At 40.2% G+C, this 20,160-nt stretch overlaps 1 protein-coding gene across 1 annotated transcript in view; it reads right to left on the reverse strand.

The window, feature by feature from the left end:
- Positions 1-20,160, reverse strand: part of LOC136858214 (very long chain fatty acid elongase 7) — a 156,701-nt gene that overhangs the window by 43,554 nt on the left and 92,987 nt on the right. Inside the window, exon 3 of the mRNA XM_067137598.2 lies at positions 15,513-15,703. Coding sequence (XP_066993699.1) covers positions 15,513-15,703 — 191 coding nt within the window. The remainder of the gene's footprint in view (positions 1-15,512; positions 15,704-20,160) is intronic.

The raw sequence follows: 20,160 nt of genomic DNA on the forward strand, positions 1-20,160 counted from the left end.
GTTTTTCACGCCTATTCAAGGCAATATCAGACTTTACCATTGATTGCCATCAAGGCACAACTTACAACAATGACACGGGCGTATCTTGTACCCACTCTACTGGGCCTTAACAGGAAAATAACAGGTTAAGTAAATGGCCCGGAATACCAAAAAGAATGGAGGCGTAGACTTGCATTCCTAAATACACATTTTAAAACCTAAAAGGCACTAGGCCGATGAAACAGGGGCTATTCCCAAACTATGGAGGTGACTCGTATAAGGAAAAATTTAAAACATTGAGGAAAGGAAGAAAATCGGTTACCAAAACGTAGTCACCTCAAACCAATATGAAGGGGAGCTCGAGAGGGTAAATGACTCTTTATCCCCGAATTACCGTTACAAATTTACTTAAGTTTTTACATAAACTGGTAGAAATTTACATATTTGTAAAGATGGGTTACATGGTAAAGGTTTCGGACCTTTCCCGCGGGTTAAACTGCTGAGCTAGCAAGAAATTAAGATGTTAAGCGACCATTACCTTACTGAAGAACTGCTGCCTGATGGAAGAGGCGCTTCCCGCCTCCTGCTACAAGTCCATACACTAGGTTAGATGTTGATGAAGTGGCCGAGAGACAAGAAAATCAGCAGTTTTTATACCCTCGGGGAAGGTTCGAGACCTTTCATGAATAATTAAGACACACCCACAGGCTTTTATTGGGTAGCTTAAAGTTACACATCAAAATCGAAGAAGAAAGACACGATTGGTCAAAATTTAATTACAGAAATTCTGGATTGGCTAAGTTCAAAACTGGCGGAAAGAAAGATTAATATTGCCAAACCACAAATGAAAGAACGAAATTTAGTAAGGACAAAAACTTATGAGTACAAAATTTCTTCAAGAAAGTTCCTTCACTTCGCACCAGGGTGCATGATCACAGTTTTTAGGCAGTGACATCTATGAGATAATGTCCAAACTTCTTGATAAATAGTAAACAAAACACGACGAAATTCACAGTGACATCTTCAGAGGAAAGGTTTAAGTAGATCCAGTTTTAAGTTCACTGTTTCTCCTGTAGAGGAGTACTTTAAGGCAGAACATTCGAATGTGCGGCGTAGAGGTGTATCACCCGGTACAATTATTATTATTATTATTATTATTATTATTATTATTATTATTATTATTATTATTATTATTATTATTATTATTATTACTTTCTTCCTCCGTTAGGGTCTTCTAGGAACCACGTAAAAATTTCAGTACTTCATTCTTTGTTATTCCTACTTATTCCTCCAATGATGCTTCATCTGCTCACTATATCTACTTTTCCTCCACTGGGACCATTTTGAACCAGTTTTTTTTTTCCATCCCAACTTTGAAATCCTTCCATTTTTAACACTTTATTTGTAAAAAATCTCTTTTTCTCTCTCTGTTTGCTTGATTAACCTGTTGTCATCCATTCTGTATAATTGTCCAAAAAATATTAATAAGCCTTTTCTGCATTGTTTCTGTTATGTTTTATGTTCCGGTATATGTCATCATTACTTCTTGATTTCCAGAGTTCTGTAGTTCTCAGTGGACCTAGTATTTTCCATATAATATTTATTTCTAGTACTTCTAATTTAGTCAGCTTGCAATTCACTACTAGACTTCCACTCGCGCGTAGATATTCCGCTATGACTACTGTGTTGCAGTGTTGTATTTTGAGGTTTTTAGATAAACACGTTTTGTTATAGATATTCCTCGTTATACCGTATGCTCCTTCCATTTTGTGCATCCCTTCTTCTACAGTGTACTTTACCAAACCATTTTCTTGAATTGTTACTCCGAAATATCGGAATGCCTTTACCTTCCTTTCTCGACCAATATATGTTATTAGAAATTCTGCAGCACTTTTTATATCATCATCATCATCATCATCATCATCATCATCTGTTTACCCTCCAGGGTTGGCTTTTCCCTCGGACACAGCGAGGGATCCCACCTCTACCACCTCAAGGGCAGTGTCCTGGAGCTTCAGACACTTGGTCGGGGATACAACTGGGGAGAATGACCAGTACCTCGCCCAGGCGGCCTCACCTGCTATGCTGAACAGGGGCCTTGTGGAGGGATGGGAAGATTGGAAGGGATAGGCAAGGAAGAGGGAAGGAAGCGGCCGTGGCCGTATGTTAGGTACCATCCCGGCATTCGCCTGGAGGAGAAGTGGTAAACCACGGAAAACCACTTCCAGGATGGCTGAGGTGGGAATCGAACCCACCTCTACTCAGTTGACCTCCCGAGGCTGAGTGGACCCCGTTCCAGCCCTCATACCACTTTTCAAATTTTCGTGGCAGAGCCGGGAATCGAACCCGGGCCTCAGGGGGTGGCAGCTAATCACGCTAACCACTACACCACAGAGGCGGCCAGCATTTTTTATATTTGTCATAAATTTGTTTTTTTTTTCCTACAGAAATTCTTAAATCTGTTCTTTTGGTTATTTCTTCCAAGAGATTGACTTTTATTGCTGCTTTTTGCAGGTTTTTGAAAGCATGCCAAAATCATCTGTAAATGCTGGACATGAATTAAATTTCATTTTGGATCCGTATTGACAATTATGTTACATAAGTTGAAAAACTAGTATACAGGTTCTACCATTTGAAAATAAAAACCGGAGTCAGACAAGGGGACTTCCCATCACAAATTCTCTTTGACATTGTTCTAAAAAAAGTCATTAGAACCTGCGAAAAAGCCTTGAAAGTGGAAGGAATCGGGGAATACATTTAGGGAGGAAAGGTCAGAACTTAGAAATTAAGTGTTTGGCTTTCGCAGATGATCTTGCCCTCTTGGCTCACAACTGAGAAAATGCCCAAATTATGCTGAGTACTCTATATGAGTTCACTGAGGAAACTGGTCTCAATGTCTCATATGAGAAGACGGAATACATGGAATATGGACATCAAGGGGAGAGACACTTAGAAGTGAAGCATGGGACTGTAAAAAGAGCTGAGAAATTTAAATATCTAGGGGAATGGATGGAACCTAACGTATTGGATAAAGAGGCGAATAGGGCAAGAATTAAAAAACTAGAACTATTTTACAGGTTAACCCAGAACAGATACAACAAAAGAGTAATATCTTACAAGGCGAAACTTAGACACACAGTGGTAAAGCCAGAGGGTCTCTACGCTTCAGAGAGCCCGACAATGAAAAGAAAGGAGAGGAGAATCCTAAGGAAAATTTTAGGACCACAGAAAAATGGTGATGGGGAGTAAAGGAATAGAAAAACTGTGTTCTCTACAAATTCACGGACAAAATCACTTTCACCATGAGAAAGCGAAGGCTAAAATTCTATGGACATCTAGAAAGAATGGTTGAGAAACGGCTAACTAAGAAAATGTTCAAGTACATCACTGGACTGAAAGCTTCGACGAAGTGGATAGAAGAGGTAAATTGAGATGCAATATAAAGTGGACTTTCAATGGATATGATTCACAACAGAAAAGAATTTATAAGCCGAGTGGACAGCATCAAAACATTTCAGGAGAAACCACCAAAATGTAGACCCAGATTGGTCATATCTGAGAGGAGAAAGGAAGATCAGAAGTGAAAGGATGAAGAGATTCTGGGAGGAGAACAAGAAGAAGAGCCTTAAGTTCAATGCGGTCCATAGGCGGCCAAATTCGGAAACAAAAAGAAGGTTCTACCCATCAATACATACAAGTTTATTTAGAACTAGCAAATGTACATGTGCTTCGCTACGATATTCTACACAGAATACGGATATCGAAGTAACTTAGTGTACACGCAGTGAATGAGATTCTTTTAAATTGCATGTCTTCTAGCGTTATCCGAGAAACTGCGTGGGGAGGTCCCCATACGTTGTTTCCAACGTAAAGTGCGAGTCAAGGGGTCGTGATGGTAACAGAAGGCTAACTTGCCTACTCCCTTTCACAATCGAGTTGGGAAGTTTCCATTATAATGGCAGGCTCCGTTGCCTACTGCGCGGTCACAATTGATATGGGAAGTTTTCGTTACAATGGCAGGCCTCCTTTCCTACTTCCAGACACATTACACTTGAGGAGTTTTCATAATAATGGCAGGCACTTTCCCTACTTTCAGTCAAATTTGATGTGTGCATTTATCATTATAATTATAGGCTACTTTTCCTAATTCCAGTGAACTTACTGTGAGTCACACCGAGTCGGTGAATTTCCAACAAAAAATAATATCAAGCCACTTCGCCTAATGCCAGTCACATTTTAGATGGGTCAATATATTTTAATGGCGGGCACAGTCGCCTACTGTCAATCACAATCGGGTAGGGGAGTTTTGAACAAAATTGCACGCTCCCTTACTTTCTGTCAGTCAAATCGAGAAGGAAATTATTAATCACAATGGTAGGCCCTTCTTACTAATGCCAGTTACACAGGAGTTGGAGAAGGACCCCATTCCTACTGCCAAAGTCGAAGTGGGGAGTATTGATTACAATAGCAGACGCCCTTCTGCTGACAGTCACTATCGATTTGTAAAGTATTAATTATAATGGCAGACACACCCTTTCTATATCGCTAGAAATCGACATCAGTGAATGTACATAGAACGACATACGAAAGTATATGCACCTTTACAATACTGCATACCTTCATTTACAGATTAACTGCTGATAAACGGTACGTCATATCGTCAAACGGATTGCATTATACTACGCCTCCTTTGAGATCTAAATGGTTGATCCTATGACATTTTCTCGTATATCATTTATTTATTGGTTAGGTTGAGTTAGAAAAGCTGAATAGGGCGAAATTTGGGTAAGATTTTCACACACTTTTCCGATACTTGTGTGACAGCTAGAAACATAGAATCTGCACACTTATGGCTACTGGGTGGGCCAACGTCCGTAGTGATTTAATGATCCTGTCCTTCCCATAAGCGTGTTAAAATATGAATTAAACGTGGGAAAAGGTGCAAAATGTACGAACAATCGATAAATACTGCCAAATCTAACGTATAAGGGATAGAGATACGACAAAAATTCAGAGGTCCAAACCAGGATTGTGCCATGCGTTCTGTGATGCGACTTACAGTTCAGCCACGAAATACCTCGAAACGAAGGTCCGCAACGTCATTAAAATAGCCTCCATATTCCGATACTTTCCGGGGCTAAAAAGTGAAAATTTTGAACATCCTGGAATTCACCCGTCTGTTACAGGCCGAAACCTACGATTTTTTCCAAAATTCAATTTTATAGCTCGTCTCGCAGATTGTGCCACCATCTTGATTTAGGGAGGCGGTAAAAATGAGGACTTTCAGGAAACTAAAGCTGAAAAATATGCAGATGGTCATTATTGCACCTGAAACGGTTAGTCTAACAATACGAACATTTCGCCTAAATAGCCAATCTACAGACACACCGTCGTTACGATTTTATAATAAATAAGAAATCTGCTGCATGTGCAACACATTCCCCTCAATGTCCATTGCGACTTATTCTGTAGAACCGTTCGTTAATGGTCTCTCCCTTAATAATCCTCCTATCGGACAGGTGCGTATGAGGACAAAAGTTTTAGATTCCATAGGTTGGTAGATTTCCATTCATGGTGGTCTTGTTTATTTTGTGGGAGAGTGAAGTCACTGTTTCGGTTCCCCATAAACCCCTAGTCTGTTCTGGGAATTTGAAGTGGTTTGGATTTTAAAACCTACCTTCGGACAGGTGGATGCTAAATATGATGTTTGGTTGAAATATATCCAGTAGTTTTCTAGTTATAAGTAATACGCCTTACACATACATATACATACATTTATTGAACATAACAGGCGACTTCGCCCCTATACATGTTCACATGCAATAATGATAATAATAATAATAATAATAATAATAATAATAATAATAATAATAATAATAATAGTAATAATAATAATAATAATAATAACGATAAAATGAATAATAAATAATAATAATAATAAAATGGATAATAATAATAATAATAATAATAATAAGGATAATAATAATAAGAATAATTAGCAGTCATTAGCTGAAGCAGTTCACTCACTCAGTGTTCATCCAGTGTCCTTATTATGTTCTGTACTTGCGTCACATTCTTGTTACTGACCTACACCTGATCAATAATCAAACAACAACACTCAGCATTTCAGCACTTGCATTCCAGCTAACTTTAAAACAAACAGACCATGCAATCCTGTCCTCTTACCCAACTCCACCTAACTAAGTACTCAGTCCCTATATTCCCTAATCCATTAGAATTTTAACATACTATCCCCTTCCCTTATACAGATAACTATTCCACCCCCCTATTCCCCTGCCCACCCTCTAACTCACTCTCCTTCATTTTACTCTCGCAGGCCTTTTTTGTCGCACAAAAATACCTGTTCAATTCACCCCCTTTTTCCCATTGTTTAATAATCCATCTCAGTATTGCGTTCTCATCCCCTCTCCCCAATATTTCCCGATGCTCGGCACTCAATAATCCATGTCTTAACCCCCTCGTTACCTCACAGTCTCTTAGCAAGTGAAACTCATCATTCACATCTCCACAAAGTACACACCTTGTCTTATCCCTCCCCTGTAACCAGCCTGTATTCCTTGGCAAACCTAAAAGCCACCACATCATCCCATATCGTTTTGACCTATCGACGTATCTAATATTCAACCCTGCTATCTCCTCTATTTTCGTCAAAACAGTCAGCGAATTTCTTAGTCTGCTTTCCCCCAATAATTTCTGCCTATGGATATCTCTAATTCTCCTTTCCAGTACATTCATCCCTCTCACTTCTGTCTTTGACCAAACCTCCCCCCACAGGTGTCCTAATCCTATCCTCTCCAAATATCCCCTTATTTTTTCTAACCATCCACCCTTATACATGCTCTTAAATTGCTGTACATATGCTGCCTGTAATACTCTCCCACCTTCCTGTCTTTTTAAATTCATCCAGTATCTAACTATTCTTTTCACACCCTCTGATTCCAAATCCTCCCCACACATTAATTCCGCCCCTACATTTGCTGTACACCTCGGTAAGCCCATCACTAACTTAGCAAAACTACTAACAATCCTTCTTAGTTCCTCTCTTTTCTCATCCAGCCCCCAAACTTCTGCTCCGTATAATACCCTCCCAACGATTACCGACCTGAACACGAGTCTCAGTGTTTTATAACTGATCCCCGGGTACTTGAGTAGCAAATTTCTGACTGAGGCTAAGGCTGCCAATCCTCTATATTTCACTCTTTTGATCTGGTCACTCCAAGTTCCTTTATCATTAAAAATAACTCCTAGATATTCCAACTTCCTTACCTGTTCCAATCTTTCTCCCTGAATTACCCAATTCCCTTCTATCTTTCTTCTTTTGTCCACCTGTACTACCAATATTTTAGACTTATTTCCATTAATTTTCAATCCCCATTTCCTCGCAAATAGCATCACTGACTCTAAGGCCCTATTCATCGCCCCTGAAGTTAGCGTCATCAATAACACATCATCCGCAAATATCAGTCCTGGTACTTCCAAACCATTAATTACTGGTACAGCCCAATTTTCTGCCCCAAACCCCTCTAAAATATCGTTGATAAATAAAATAAACAGTATTGGCGATAACTTGCATCCTTGTTTTAAACCCACCTTGGACTCTAATGGTCCACTCATTCTCCCTTCTCCCAATTTTACACAAAACCTGACGTTCCTATATATTCCTTCCACTGCCCTCAACATCTTCTCCGAAATCTCTAACCTACCTAATTTCTCTAGTAGGGCCTCTCTATTCACCTTGTCAAAAGTTTTCTCAAAATCTATTGCTGCTACATAAACCGTACTTCTAGCCATATTCTTATACTTTTCTAAAATAGTCTTTACTATCATTATATTATCCACTGTTCTTTTCTTTTTCCTAAATCCCCCTTGCTAATCTGTCAAAATTTCATTTTCTTCCGCCCACCCGCTTATTCTGTTCGCTAGCACCCCAGTATATATTTTACTCAAAGAATCCAACAGAGATATACCTCTATAACTGTTCACATTGTTCCTACTACCCTTCCCCTTGTATATAGGGCATATAATTCCTGTTTCCCATTCCTTAGGGTAATTTCCTCCCTCAAATATCCTATTGAATAGTTTAACCATGCCCTCTATCATTATCTCATTTTTACTAATTTCCTTCCAAAACTTGTTATTTATACCATTACACCCCCCGGCCGACTTCGCTCTGGCTCTGCTTATCACTCTCCGGATTTCCTCTCTTGTGATTTCTTTATCCAGGTCATAAATTGCCACTCCCCTATTCCTCCAAATTACTTCTTCTCCCGAACCTCTCCATCTATCACCCCCCTTTTTTCCTAGTAATTCATCAAAGTGCCTGACCCATTGCACTTCCTCAATACTCGTTCTCTCTATATTCCTTCCACCCTTAATAATTCTATTAATCTTATCCCAAACTCTCTCAAAATTGTTTGTCTTGCAGTCATTATTTATGGCTTCCATTTGTTCCTCTAACCACGTCTTTTTTGTCTCAGAGATTTTCTTTTTATACTCCTTCCTCAATCTACAGAAAAACTCCCTTTCTTGGCTCCCACCTTTCCTTCTATATTCTCCTAACGCGTCCATCACCTTCCTCCGCAATCCTTCACACTCCCTATTAAACCATTCTTCTCCCTCTTTCTTATTTCCTTTTCTAGCTTTCACCTTCTGCGCTATCATCTTTATTGGATGTAACAACAATTCCAAGGCTTTATCAGTATTATTCTCTTCTAACGCCCCTTCCCACCCATATTTCAGAAGATGTAGCTCCTCCTTTACTACCCTATTCCAATCCCGGCCCACCTTCTCTGTCCATTTATACTTATTATAACCACTCCCTCGTTTATCCTTTGTCTCATCTTCCTTCATTGTACACTTCTCTTCCTCCCTTTTCAGCATAACCCTCACCGGGAAATGGTGTGATTCAATCCAATCTCCTATTTCCATACTTACAACTTCCTCAATCATCCCTTCCGAACTTAAAACCATATCTATCACACTACCCCCCTTCTCCGTAACATATGTCAATTTCCCCGTCCTGTCACCCTCTATCCACCCATTCAGAATATACAAATTTCCCACAGCACACATCTCTAGGAGCTTCTCTCCATAACTATTTGTAATTTTGTCCTCACTCCTTCTACTTTCCAACAAACACATTCCATCCTCCCTACTATAAACTGGGCTCTGCTCTCCTATTCTCGCGTTCCAATCCCCAAATAACAACATATCCTCCTCACCTGGATACATTCCCCTTATCCTACCAATATCCACCAATAACTCTTCAAAAAAATATTTATTTGCATATGCTGAATTACTAGGGTGGCAGTAAACAAAAGCTAGATTTGTTTTCTTCCTCCTTCCCTCACTCCCTCCCAAATTCAATCTCAGCCATATGGTTTCCATCATATCGGTCTCTATATCCTCTACTCTTTCACTAATTTCTTCCCTAATTAGAACTATCATCCCTCCTGGTGCTCGTCCCTTATTCCTCTCTTTTCTTCTATATTTATATTTTATCTCAAACCCCTTCCATGAAATCTCCCTCCCTGTTTCCAACCACGTCTCCAAGAGTGCCACAACATCAAAACTTTCAATTACTTCCCGAACTTTCTTGTTTCCTAATTTGTTCCTTAGTCCCTCAATATTCACACATCCTATCTTCCAATATAGTTATAACTTTCCCTCCCTCCCTTCTAGGTCTCCCCCTCTATTCTTACTTCTAGTATTTATCGACCTCTCTCCCTCTGTATCCTCCATCCCTTTACGTACTTTTCCCCATATGTCTTTTAAGCTCTTACTTCTGACTTTACTCATAATTTTTTTACCTTCTTGTCGATCTGTCTCCTCTTGACCTTTCTTGTTCACTACACCACTGCACCCTGATCTCACCCCTTCTTGCTGCTCACCCCCACTCACCCCCTCACTATTTTGGACTTCTGAATCCACCTTCCTTTGTCCTTCCTTGCTCACTGCCCCTCTACACTCTGCTCTCCCAGTTTCTTGCTGCTCACTCTCACCGTCCACTTCACTATCTTGATCTTCTGTCTCCCGGCTGCACTGCCCATTCTCTTCCGAGATGCTCTGCTCTCCTGCCACGTCCCTCCTCCTCTTCTTTTCTTCTTTCTTCTTCCCATCTTGCCTTGTCCTCTCACCACCCTCAACCCTCTCGTTTTCGTCCATTTCCTTTAGCTTCGTCACTGAATGTGCTCTAACCCATCGCCCGTTTGTCACCTCCAACCTCAGACCTCTTATTCGGGCCTTTAGCCCCTGGTTCCTCGCTCTCCATAGGTGCCTATTCAAGATCTTCATATTTTCACTTCCTTCTCTTCCCATGTCTCCTTTCACCCCTATTTTCAGCCCTTGTAAATTCTTGCTGTTACCTAACACAGTTTCTGCCATTAAGGTTTGGAACAGTTTAACCCTAATTGGCCTCCGACCTTTGATTTTACCAACTCTCTCTACATCATCTATGTCTATCTCACTAAAGTTTATCTTCATTGCATCACGTATAACTTCCACCACCTTATATATCAGCTCAATCTTGCTCTCTCTCGCCCCTTCCTCAACTCCATATATAAATATGGCTTTTTTCAATCTCTCCTGCCTGTACCCCTCCGCTTCCTTCTTCATCTTCATCACCTCCTCTTTCAGATGTTTCACTTCCCCTCTCAATAACTCGATTTCTTTCTCGTTATCGACCACTCTCCTGCTCGATTCCTCTGTCTTCGTTTCAAGCCATTTCTTCATGTTCCCTATCTCCTTTCTCTGCTCCTCCATCATGTCCTTTATTTCCTGCACCTTATCCCATTGACACTTTTCCTGCATAACTTCACTTACAACCACCCTGAGTGCGGCCAAATCCTCCGTACTATATTTTCCACTGGTATTTGGGCCTGGGTTTACTTCCACCCCCCCAATAACCAGTAGCACTGCTATCACTGTCACCACCAGCACCGCCTCACTCATTTTCAATCCGTCCGTACTTATCACCAATCCACTCCTGGTCTCCTTCTTCTGCCTTGCCTGCCATTTCCCAATAGCGGCCCGGTACTGTTCAATGCCGACCATGTTTACAGCACGCACTTCACTACGCAACCTCTCTCCTCGACTGCTCGAGCTAGACTGTAATACGCCTTACACGCACCGGCTTTTGAGTTAAGTCCGATGGGACTTGTACTGAAAAACAGCCCGTTAATGATATCTCCCCTATTTATCCTCCTATCGAAATAACGCACATGAGAAAAAAATTAGAAATTGATTTCCTTTTAGGAAGGTAGATTTCCATTAAAATTGGACATGTATATTTTGTGGGTGTACAAATTCACTGTTTCGGTTTCGTATAAACCCTCAGTAAATTTAGGTATTCAGAAATAATATTGGCCCTAGAACCTATCGAAGGACGGTTGAATTCTAAATATGAAGTTTGGTAAACGTATATCCAGTAGTTTTCAAGTTATAAGAACTCAGAAAAACAGACAAACGGACGAACAAACCAACAGACACGAAAGCTAAAAATTATGCAGATGGTCACTATTACATCTCAAGCGGATAACTGAATGAACATTTCGCCAAAATAGTCAGTGTATAGACACACGCTCGTTATGTATTTATATAGATTCAAATTTGTAAAATCTTATTAGAACAACAGTACACGTTTCGGCTGCATTAGGCCATCTTCAGCTATCATGAAATAACTTAAACTTAAAATAATTGTATTGAAAAGTGCAATACGTGAGTAAAATTAAATTCATATGATATACTTTTAAATTAAAATAGGTGCATTCTGAAACATCAATAGATGAAAGAGTCGCTTGATGTAGTGATGAAGTCAGAATGAGTTTGACATTGAACAGTTCTTCGTAATAAATAATAATGATGATGTAATTAAAAGTTTATTCTGTTCCTTAAAACTCGTTTCACGTAAAAATATTGAGAGTTAATTCATTAAAATTGTTGTTCTACTGCATGTAAAAACTTCTAGAATGTTGGAGTTTACAAAATAGTGTACCTAGATTAAATTCATTTTAACGCCAGCGAGACCATTGAGTTGCAATGAACTGCCATCAGGTCATGTTGGGCGATATGAAATTTTCAACAGATCTGTGTTTGCGTCATATTATATTAGTACGGAGTAGCATGGTTTTCTCAGAGGCATTGTTTAGTGATGAATTTGCCTGCAGAATGCGGTCAACGCTGAACAGGATCTTCCGAGTCCCGCGAGAAAATATAGATTTCCCACAGCAATCAAATATATTGTTGAGAGGAATATCCCTTATCCTCCTACTCTGCAAATTTTCGTAATTTCTTTGATACTGTGCCATTTCACTGTGTACAAAGGTTTATGCGGACCAAAAATGGCGGCTATGTCGTACGAACGCCAGACATAGAACGTCAACGTGTGCTTGAATGATAAGAGAATAATACTTCCGTCGGGTGAAAGAAGGAAAGGAATTACAGAAGGCGATGAGAAAAGATGACGTCGATATATTGTTAAAATATGCTTATTAAAAAGAAAAAAGATTTTCGTTGAGGAATACACAGGACTTTTGGAGGAAGACTGATTGAGAAGAGGAATATAGACAAGAATTGGAGAAAAGTAATGACAAACATCTTCACAACACAATAGAAGTCATCGGTGGGATAGAGTTTGTAACGTTTCTTAATATAAAGCTACACAATTTAATTGGCAGAGTACCGTAGTACTACGTCACGGGAGACCAGCAACAACTTGTATACAACGAAAGGAATTCAATATTAAGTAGTCGCAGAAGAAAAATAATGGTTGCGCAAGAAATAGAAAGAATTATATTACGGTTTAATTGAAGCTTTTAACAGACGTAGAGAAAGTTTCTAAAATATCAAAAGCCACATAAGAAGCAACAATCAGACCAATAAGTAGCTCATAGTAGGTTTTTTTTTAGCAGATGATGAAATTGACCATGTGGATCTGTTTTTCCATGTTCACCACGCAAGAAACCGGCTACGTCATGTGCTAGACGTACAGAGGCAGTGGTATCACGATCGACAAGTCCAGCCCCATGAGAGTCGGAGATGAGGGAAGACCATCCCAAACGTTCCCGACAGGCTAATGTGATGCCGTGAACCCGGAGACCACATGTCCTTATCAATTGGACATGTGACAACAGCATCGAGAGCGGGAGGAAAAGATCAGTCTTGTCATTTCTTTTAGTAAGTAGTTTAGATATTTGTTATTTGGAAAGTGCCAGGCATATTTGCATTTCTTTACTCGAAAGTGCATAAGAGTGATGTTACGTGAATGGTTATCTGAATTCACAGTATCAGAGTTTAGGAGGCAATCTTCTTACACGCAAGGCAAATTTATTCGTATAGGAAGTGATTATCCAATGATAATTTATTTTCTTTTCGCGTTCGTAATGTTGCCCTTGGTGAAGTAATGGAGTTTAGTTCATGTAAATGCGACATTAAGCCATATTGTGTTTGACATTAGGTCTATGATAATGCATGTACAATCAAGCTGAGGTAAGATATGATCATGGAGAGGTTGTTACAACATCGTTACAAGACATAACGAGATAATTTATGGATTTCGAAGAAAGTTTGAGAATAAAGTAGGATATTTGACGGATGAATAACGACGAGGATGTAATGTGCGTCGAGTTAAGGTGAACTGTGATGTTGTTACAGCATTAAGATGAGACATGAGGCGCGTTATATGAAATAAATGAATTGTATAGGAAGAATAGTAACATGGTAGGAGTAATGATGATGATGACGATTATTATTACATCGCAAATGAAGTGATAGATAGTTTCTAGATTTGAAATGAGGTCAATTGATGCTATTCGAGATAAATAATAATATAAATGGTTCTCAAACATATGTTAATCTTTCGGGAAGCTTTATGCAATGTCATTTACAATCCAGATATCGTAACTAACTTAGCAACTACTTATATGATCATCGAAAATGATTCCACACATAGATGATATTAGGAAGGAAACGTATGTCTGTAGAATTTCCTAGCCATAGGTATTTTTACGCTGGTAAACTAAGCTCAGAAGTTTATTTACTTACATGATATGACATCACTGGTGACATTCATAATTTAACGGTTGATGATAACAGTTAGAGTTTTCTCACGTACCCGATTGCCTAGTATTTATTTGAATTAGTTTAGATGCTTGTTAGATGTGGGTGACAGCTTGAATATTAGGACACATATAACCTCTCAACTGGCACTTAAGGGTATACATATATATATTCTTTTGAAATTAGTATTTCTTTAACGAGCAACTTAATTAATAATTATAATAATATTTTGATTACTTGTGTTAAATAGAAGAATGACCACGAGTTATCTTTTCCTCAATGCCTACGAGTTACTCTATCGAAAACTCAGGAAAGTTAGACAGGTGAAATGCTTGGGACACTTGGAAAGAATGTTTTCGCTCATATTTGATATCCCTAATAACTGAATGTCATAATTACTAGCAAAATGAGTCTAGCATACCGCGAATTAAATTGGGAAACAATTAATTATATCGAGTGAAAGTTTGTAGGAACTTATGTGATGTGTGAAGAAGACTTTGAACGTGATCCTGATTTCATGTTTTTTTTTTTTAATGTAAATATCTTGCGTCAGACATTTTCAAACTACTCCCAATCAAAGATGTAATGTTTGATTTTCCTTTCTTGTTAATTACTTGGAGGCCTCCAAATTTAATATATTTTGAAAGCATTTGATGAGATGCGACAATGATGAACTATTGTTCATTACTTTAATGGTATTTCAACTCACTTAAAGTCTTTTTTAAAGATTCTTGTTTTAATAAATAGTATTGTTTAAAACTGCTAATTCTTTCAATGACTTACTAGATTATGGACTTAGTTTGTAAGTAGACATAGATTTAGAATTGTGCTACTTTATTTGGATACGAACCGGTTTCGCGATTTGGAGACGTCCGTTTGCGTAAGTTTGTTCACAGTTGGTTTACCACGACGGTGCTTTCTCTAGTTTCGGAACTCATAGCCCAGAATTTTTTTGTTATAATTTTGGGAATTGACATTGTCTTCAAGCTAGCCTGGATCTCACGCGACCCTACCTGGACGCGGGACGGCGCAATACTAATACATAGGCTCCATAATTCATGAATAAGTTAGACATTAATTTAAAACTTTCTTCGTTTAATTCTTTGGTACATTGCATTTAAAAATGTTTGCTACTTCATACGCTGTATAAATAAATAAATAAATAAATAAATAAATAAATAAATAAATAAATAATAGATAAATGTTTATTTTTCTTTTAAATTCTACTTCACAAACATGCATTCGTGTAGGTTTTCCATTATGCGCTAAAGTAGTGCACAAAGTAATAATTCAGACTGATATGGGGATACTCATGCTTACAATGTATAGTTTTTTCACGTACGCAGGAATGAACTGCGGCCAATTACCGTAGGAGCAATGCAACATAACTGTACTGTAACATTTGCTGTAAATCCTCTCCTTGCGCACGGTACCTGTAATTGTAAATTTCGTCTCACCTTACAGAACAACCAGGCATTGAGCAATATTTGAGAGATATTGTACACCACGATGAAACGTCTCAGGTCGAAAGGCTCTCTATCCTTCATTAGTTTTGGTCCCCAGTCTTTGGCAAACTTGACATAGATCACGAGTGTGCCTATAGCATACACTGGCGTGGATACAGGAAACCAGTCCGTTGACCTCGGATCTGCAACAGACAAGGATTATTAAACAAAATTGACTTATTAGCCATTAGTACAGTACGGGTAAGAATGGTGTGAAAATTAGTACACAGATGAGCAATTGAATTAGAGATTTCAGACCAGTCCATGCAGCAAACCCTTTCGCCGCGTGGCTTGGAATCCACAAGACACTGCAAGTGTTGGAAAGCCATACTAATACGTGATAACTGTGCAACCTCCCAACATGAGCGGAGATCGGTCGGGGCAGGGCACATAGTGACCACCACATCCAACTCGACAGCATCCCAAATGTGCCCAAAAGAATCGATGTTGGTTGATCAGTCAGTCACCACTGATATGTATTTAGCGCTGTCGACCAGATGGCAGATTCCCAATCACTTCTTCGCATAGTCTAAGTAGTTAAAAATGTATCAAGCATTTCCATTGATAAATTCCTATTCCAATTCCTAATCCCTCTCATGAGCCAGGAAAGCATTCTGATGTCCGTGGAGTTTTTATCGAACCAATATGCCACAATTTGTGAGTGATGAGACATGCATCGTCTTGTCGTAGGTACAGATATCTTACAGGGTGCTAGAGATGAACTAATGGGTGTATATTGTTTAACAACACGTTCCTGTACTATTCACCGGTGAGAGACTTTCAGATATGTGTCACCCCACGTGAACAATACCGCTACCACTGACAGAACTTAACCCGCTGGGAACAGGGATCTATTTCTTTATTTGCTCGGCAACGCAGACGCACCTTGCCATCGACGCGTATCTACTGGTACCGCTACTTGTCTACCCAGGCGACCTTTTTTCAATGCTTCTAGAGTTCAAAGGCAATGTTCCTTTGCCCTTGGCAGTTCTTGTGCCTTCTGACTTAGCATGAGTAGAGGTATCCGAGTGTGATGGTGGCTTTTGTGGCGAGAAGCTAGTTCTGAATGGTATACTTGGTGACACTTCGTTGTTGTTGTTGTTGTTGGACATTTAATAAACAATTTGATTCACTGTGACTCGTCTATCCGCTCTTACTGTCCTACTAGCCAACGGCGACTCCTGTGATCAACACCTTGTGCCCCACGATAGTTGAACGTGCCAAAGGTGGTTGTGCATGATCCCTCACACTCACGGTACATTCCTGACACAGTGTCTCATGGAAAGCTTTCGAAATGGAATAAGCCATACGTCTTGTTTTTATTATTGTTATGGCATTCATCCTTAGAACATATAGCCAACAACAATGAGCAATGATCAAAATATTACAGAAAAGAGGAAAACAATTGAACAACAATATGCGATACATATAGAATGAGAGAAAGGGCCTAGAACAGAGAGAAAAAAGAAAGCGGAAACGTACCTGAAATAAACACACTTGTTTCTTTAGATATTTACACCAATTTCCGTCAGTATTTTGCTATTGCACTGTACACACGTATGTATGCAGTTGCCAGTAACAGCTGGATATGTGTTGGAAAGCGTAAACAAAGGTGCACAAAAGTACTACTACTAATAATACTATAATGTTTCCATTCCTCCCCTGAAGGAGGGGGAGGGCCGCTTAGATAGTGACGCCGTCTCTCTGGCCGGGAGATTTGTTACGGTGAAGGAGATGCATGAGAAAGTGACGGGGTTGGCGGCCGTGGCCTATATTAGTAACTGTCCCGGCACTCGCCTTAGTGCAGCAGAATGGAAGAATGGAAAGCCACGGAAAACCATTCTCAGGACAGTCGACGGTTGGGGCCAGCCGTGAGGTCCAGCCCTGTACCGTCTCCCGAATGCAGGTGCGTAGAGCCACGGTAGAGCCGTGGCCACCCCTTCTCTCCTCGGTTGGCCGGTTAGAGAGCAGAGCTGTTAGACCACGGACCAGCCGTGGCCACGTATGGGCCGAGACCCACTCTGCATCTACCGACGGACAAAAGTATCGATTCTGTGCAATAGGATATAATTCTACTGCACTCGAAGATGAGGTAGTTCACATCTCCTATGCCTCTTGCACTACACAGGCATTGTGTTGATTGGAGTACCCGTGTCCTGTTGAGGTGAGCGGGGAATGAAGCATGGTTGAATCTCATCCGGATGATGGTGGTGCATCTGACGTCTTGGTACCATGGCTTGTATGGGATAGCTGGCTGAATTGAGGCATAGTAATGACCTCAGTGATGAGTAGTCCTGTTCAACAGAGCTGTCAATTCAACGCAAGTTTTCCTTCTGCTATTTATATAAAACTTAGTGCAGGAGAGGCGTAAAAATTACCCATACATCTGGCATCGACAATCTGGCTGCGATCAAATGCGCTGAGATCTCGCACCTTACCTCCCCCGTGATGAACGGTTGAGAACGGCCATTGCAAGAGGTCTGACGACATCACAGTCACGTGCCAAACCGTACCTGCTATTAAATTTGCCGGGCCCGACAGTTTTGTCTAAAGCAATAGGTCATCAGTGTAGAACATTTTTTTGCTAGTTGTTTTACGTCGCACCGACGCAGATAGGTCTTATGGCAACGATGGGATAGGAAAGGTCTAGGAGTTGGAAGAAAGCGGCCGTGGCCTTAATTAAGGTACAGCCCCAGCATTTGTCTGGTATTAAAATGGGAAACCACGGAAAATCATCTTCAGGGCTGCCGACAGTGGGATTCGAACCAACTATCTCCAGGATGCAAGCTCACAGCCACGTGCCCGTGACCGCACGGCCAACTCGACTGGTAGTGTAGAAAAAAGGCCACCCAAATCGCCATACATGATTCAGGAGCAGATACGGCTCGTTTGTCCCAAAATTTAGTTAACATCTTGTAAGCTTTTACAACTGACTAAAGGGCCAGGTATAGTTAACCGTGTGGTCATCGAAAGCCACAGCAGTAGCCCAAGTAGCAACAACATTAGTAATAACATGTGCCGCTTGTAAGGATTGCCCTCATTGAAGCTGGAATATAGGCAAAAGCACAAACACCCAGTTCCCGAGCTGACAAAATTAGCCATCCATGATTAAAATGCCACGATCCAACCAGGAGTCAAACTCGTCACCCGAGGAACGAGGACCAAATCGCTAATCAGCAAGTCACGGATCAGGGCAGAAACACCAGTGAGAGGTGTAAAATGGGGTTACGATTGAATATCGAGGGTGAGAACAACATAATATAACAGGTGATGGTGATGATGGTGATTATAGTTTTTTTTTTTTTTTTTTGCTATTTGCTTTACGTCGCTCCGACACAGATACGTCTTATGGCCTATTGTTAACAGTATCGGTTCCCCTACATACAACCTGGCCAAATACCTTGGAGAACTTCCCAAGCCGTACATAGGTAATGGGGCATCCACCAGGAATTCATCACATTTTATTGGCATTTTATCCAATTTGCATGTTTCTCCTGGTGATATTCTAGTCAGTTTTGATATTGTGTCTCTGTTCACTAGGGTTCCAATCATGGACACCTCGTCTCTGTTGGATAAAATCTTTCCTGGTGACATTGTTAATCTGTTTCACCTTGTCCTCACCACCACATATTTCAGTTTTCATGGTACAATATACGAACAAATGGATGTTGTTGCCATGGGATCGCCATTGGCACCAGTCATCGCTAATTTATATATGCAAGATTTTGAAGAACGTTGTCTTCAATCTTGCACGCTCGAGCCTTCCATCTGGTTGAGATATGTCGATGACACATTTGTTATCTGGCCCCATGGTGAACCGAATTATCCATATTTTTGGATCACTTGAACAGCATACATCCAAACATTAAATTTACCATGGAGACTGAACGTAGAGGATGTTTGCCGTTCTTGGATGTTTTGGTTTCTAAGAAATCAGATGGAACTTTAGGTCATTCGGTTTACCGTTAACCTACCCACACTAATAGATACCTTCATGGATCCTCTCATCACAATCCTTACCAAAAGCGTGCTATGCTTAACACTCTTATCAGCCGCGCAAGGGAGGTTTGTGAGGAGGATAAATTAAACGGTGAACTTGAGTTCCTAACCAGAACATTTCTGAGCAATGGCTATTCAGGGAAACAGATTGACGAAGTGCAACATCCTAAGCCAAAAGGCAGATTGTCACGTGATTCTCGTCCTTTGAGTCTGGCCTTCTTGCCACACGTACAATCTGTCACGGATAGGATTGGCAATATTCTCAGAAAGCACAATATCAAGACCATTTTTAAGCCTAATATCACCATAGGCAATTGTTTGCGATCTGTCAAAGATCCTATTGGTTTAAACTGCACTGGAATATATATCATTCCTTGCTCCCGTGGATCGGTTTATGTTGGCCAAACATGTAGGAAAGTAGCAACAAGGGTTACAGAACATCGCAGGCACTTACGTCTTTGCCAGCCAGAGAAGTTTGCTGTGGCAGAACATGCCATACATAATGACCAACAAATAATTTTTGATGCAACTTCTGTCATTTGTACAGAGAAACATTTTATTCCCAGAATCATTCGTGAGGTGATAGAAATTGCTAAACGTC

The sequence above is a fragment of the Anabrus simplex genome, chromosome 1, assembly GCF_040414725.1.
Source record: "Anabrus simplex isolate iqAnaSimp1 chromosome 1, ASM4041472v1, whole genome shotgun sequence".
Classification (NCBI taxonomy): Eukaryota; Metazoa; Arthropoda; class Insecta; order Orthoptera; family Tettigoniidae; genus Anabrus; species Anabrus simplex.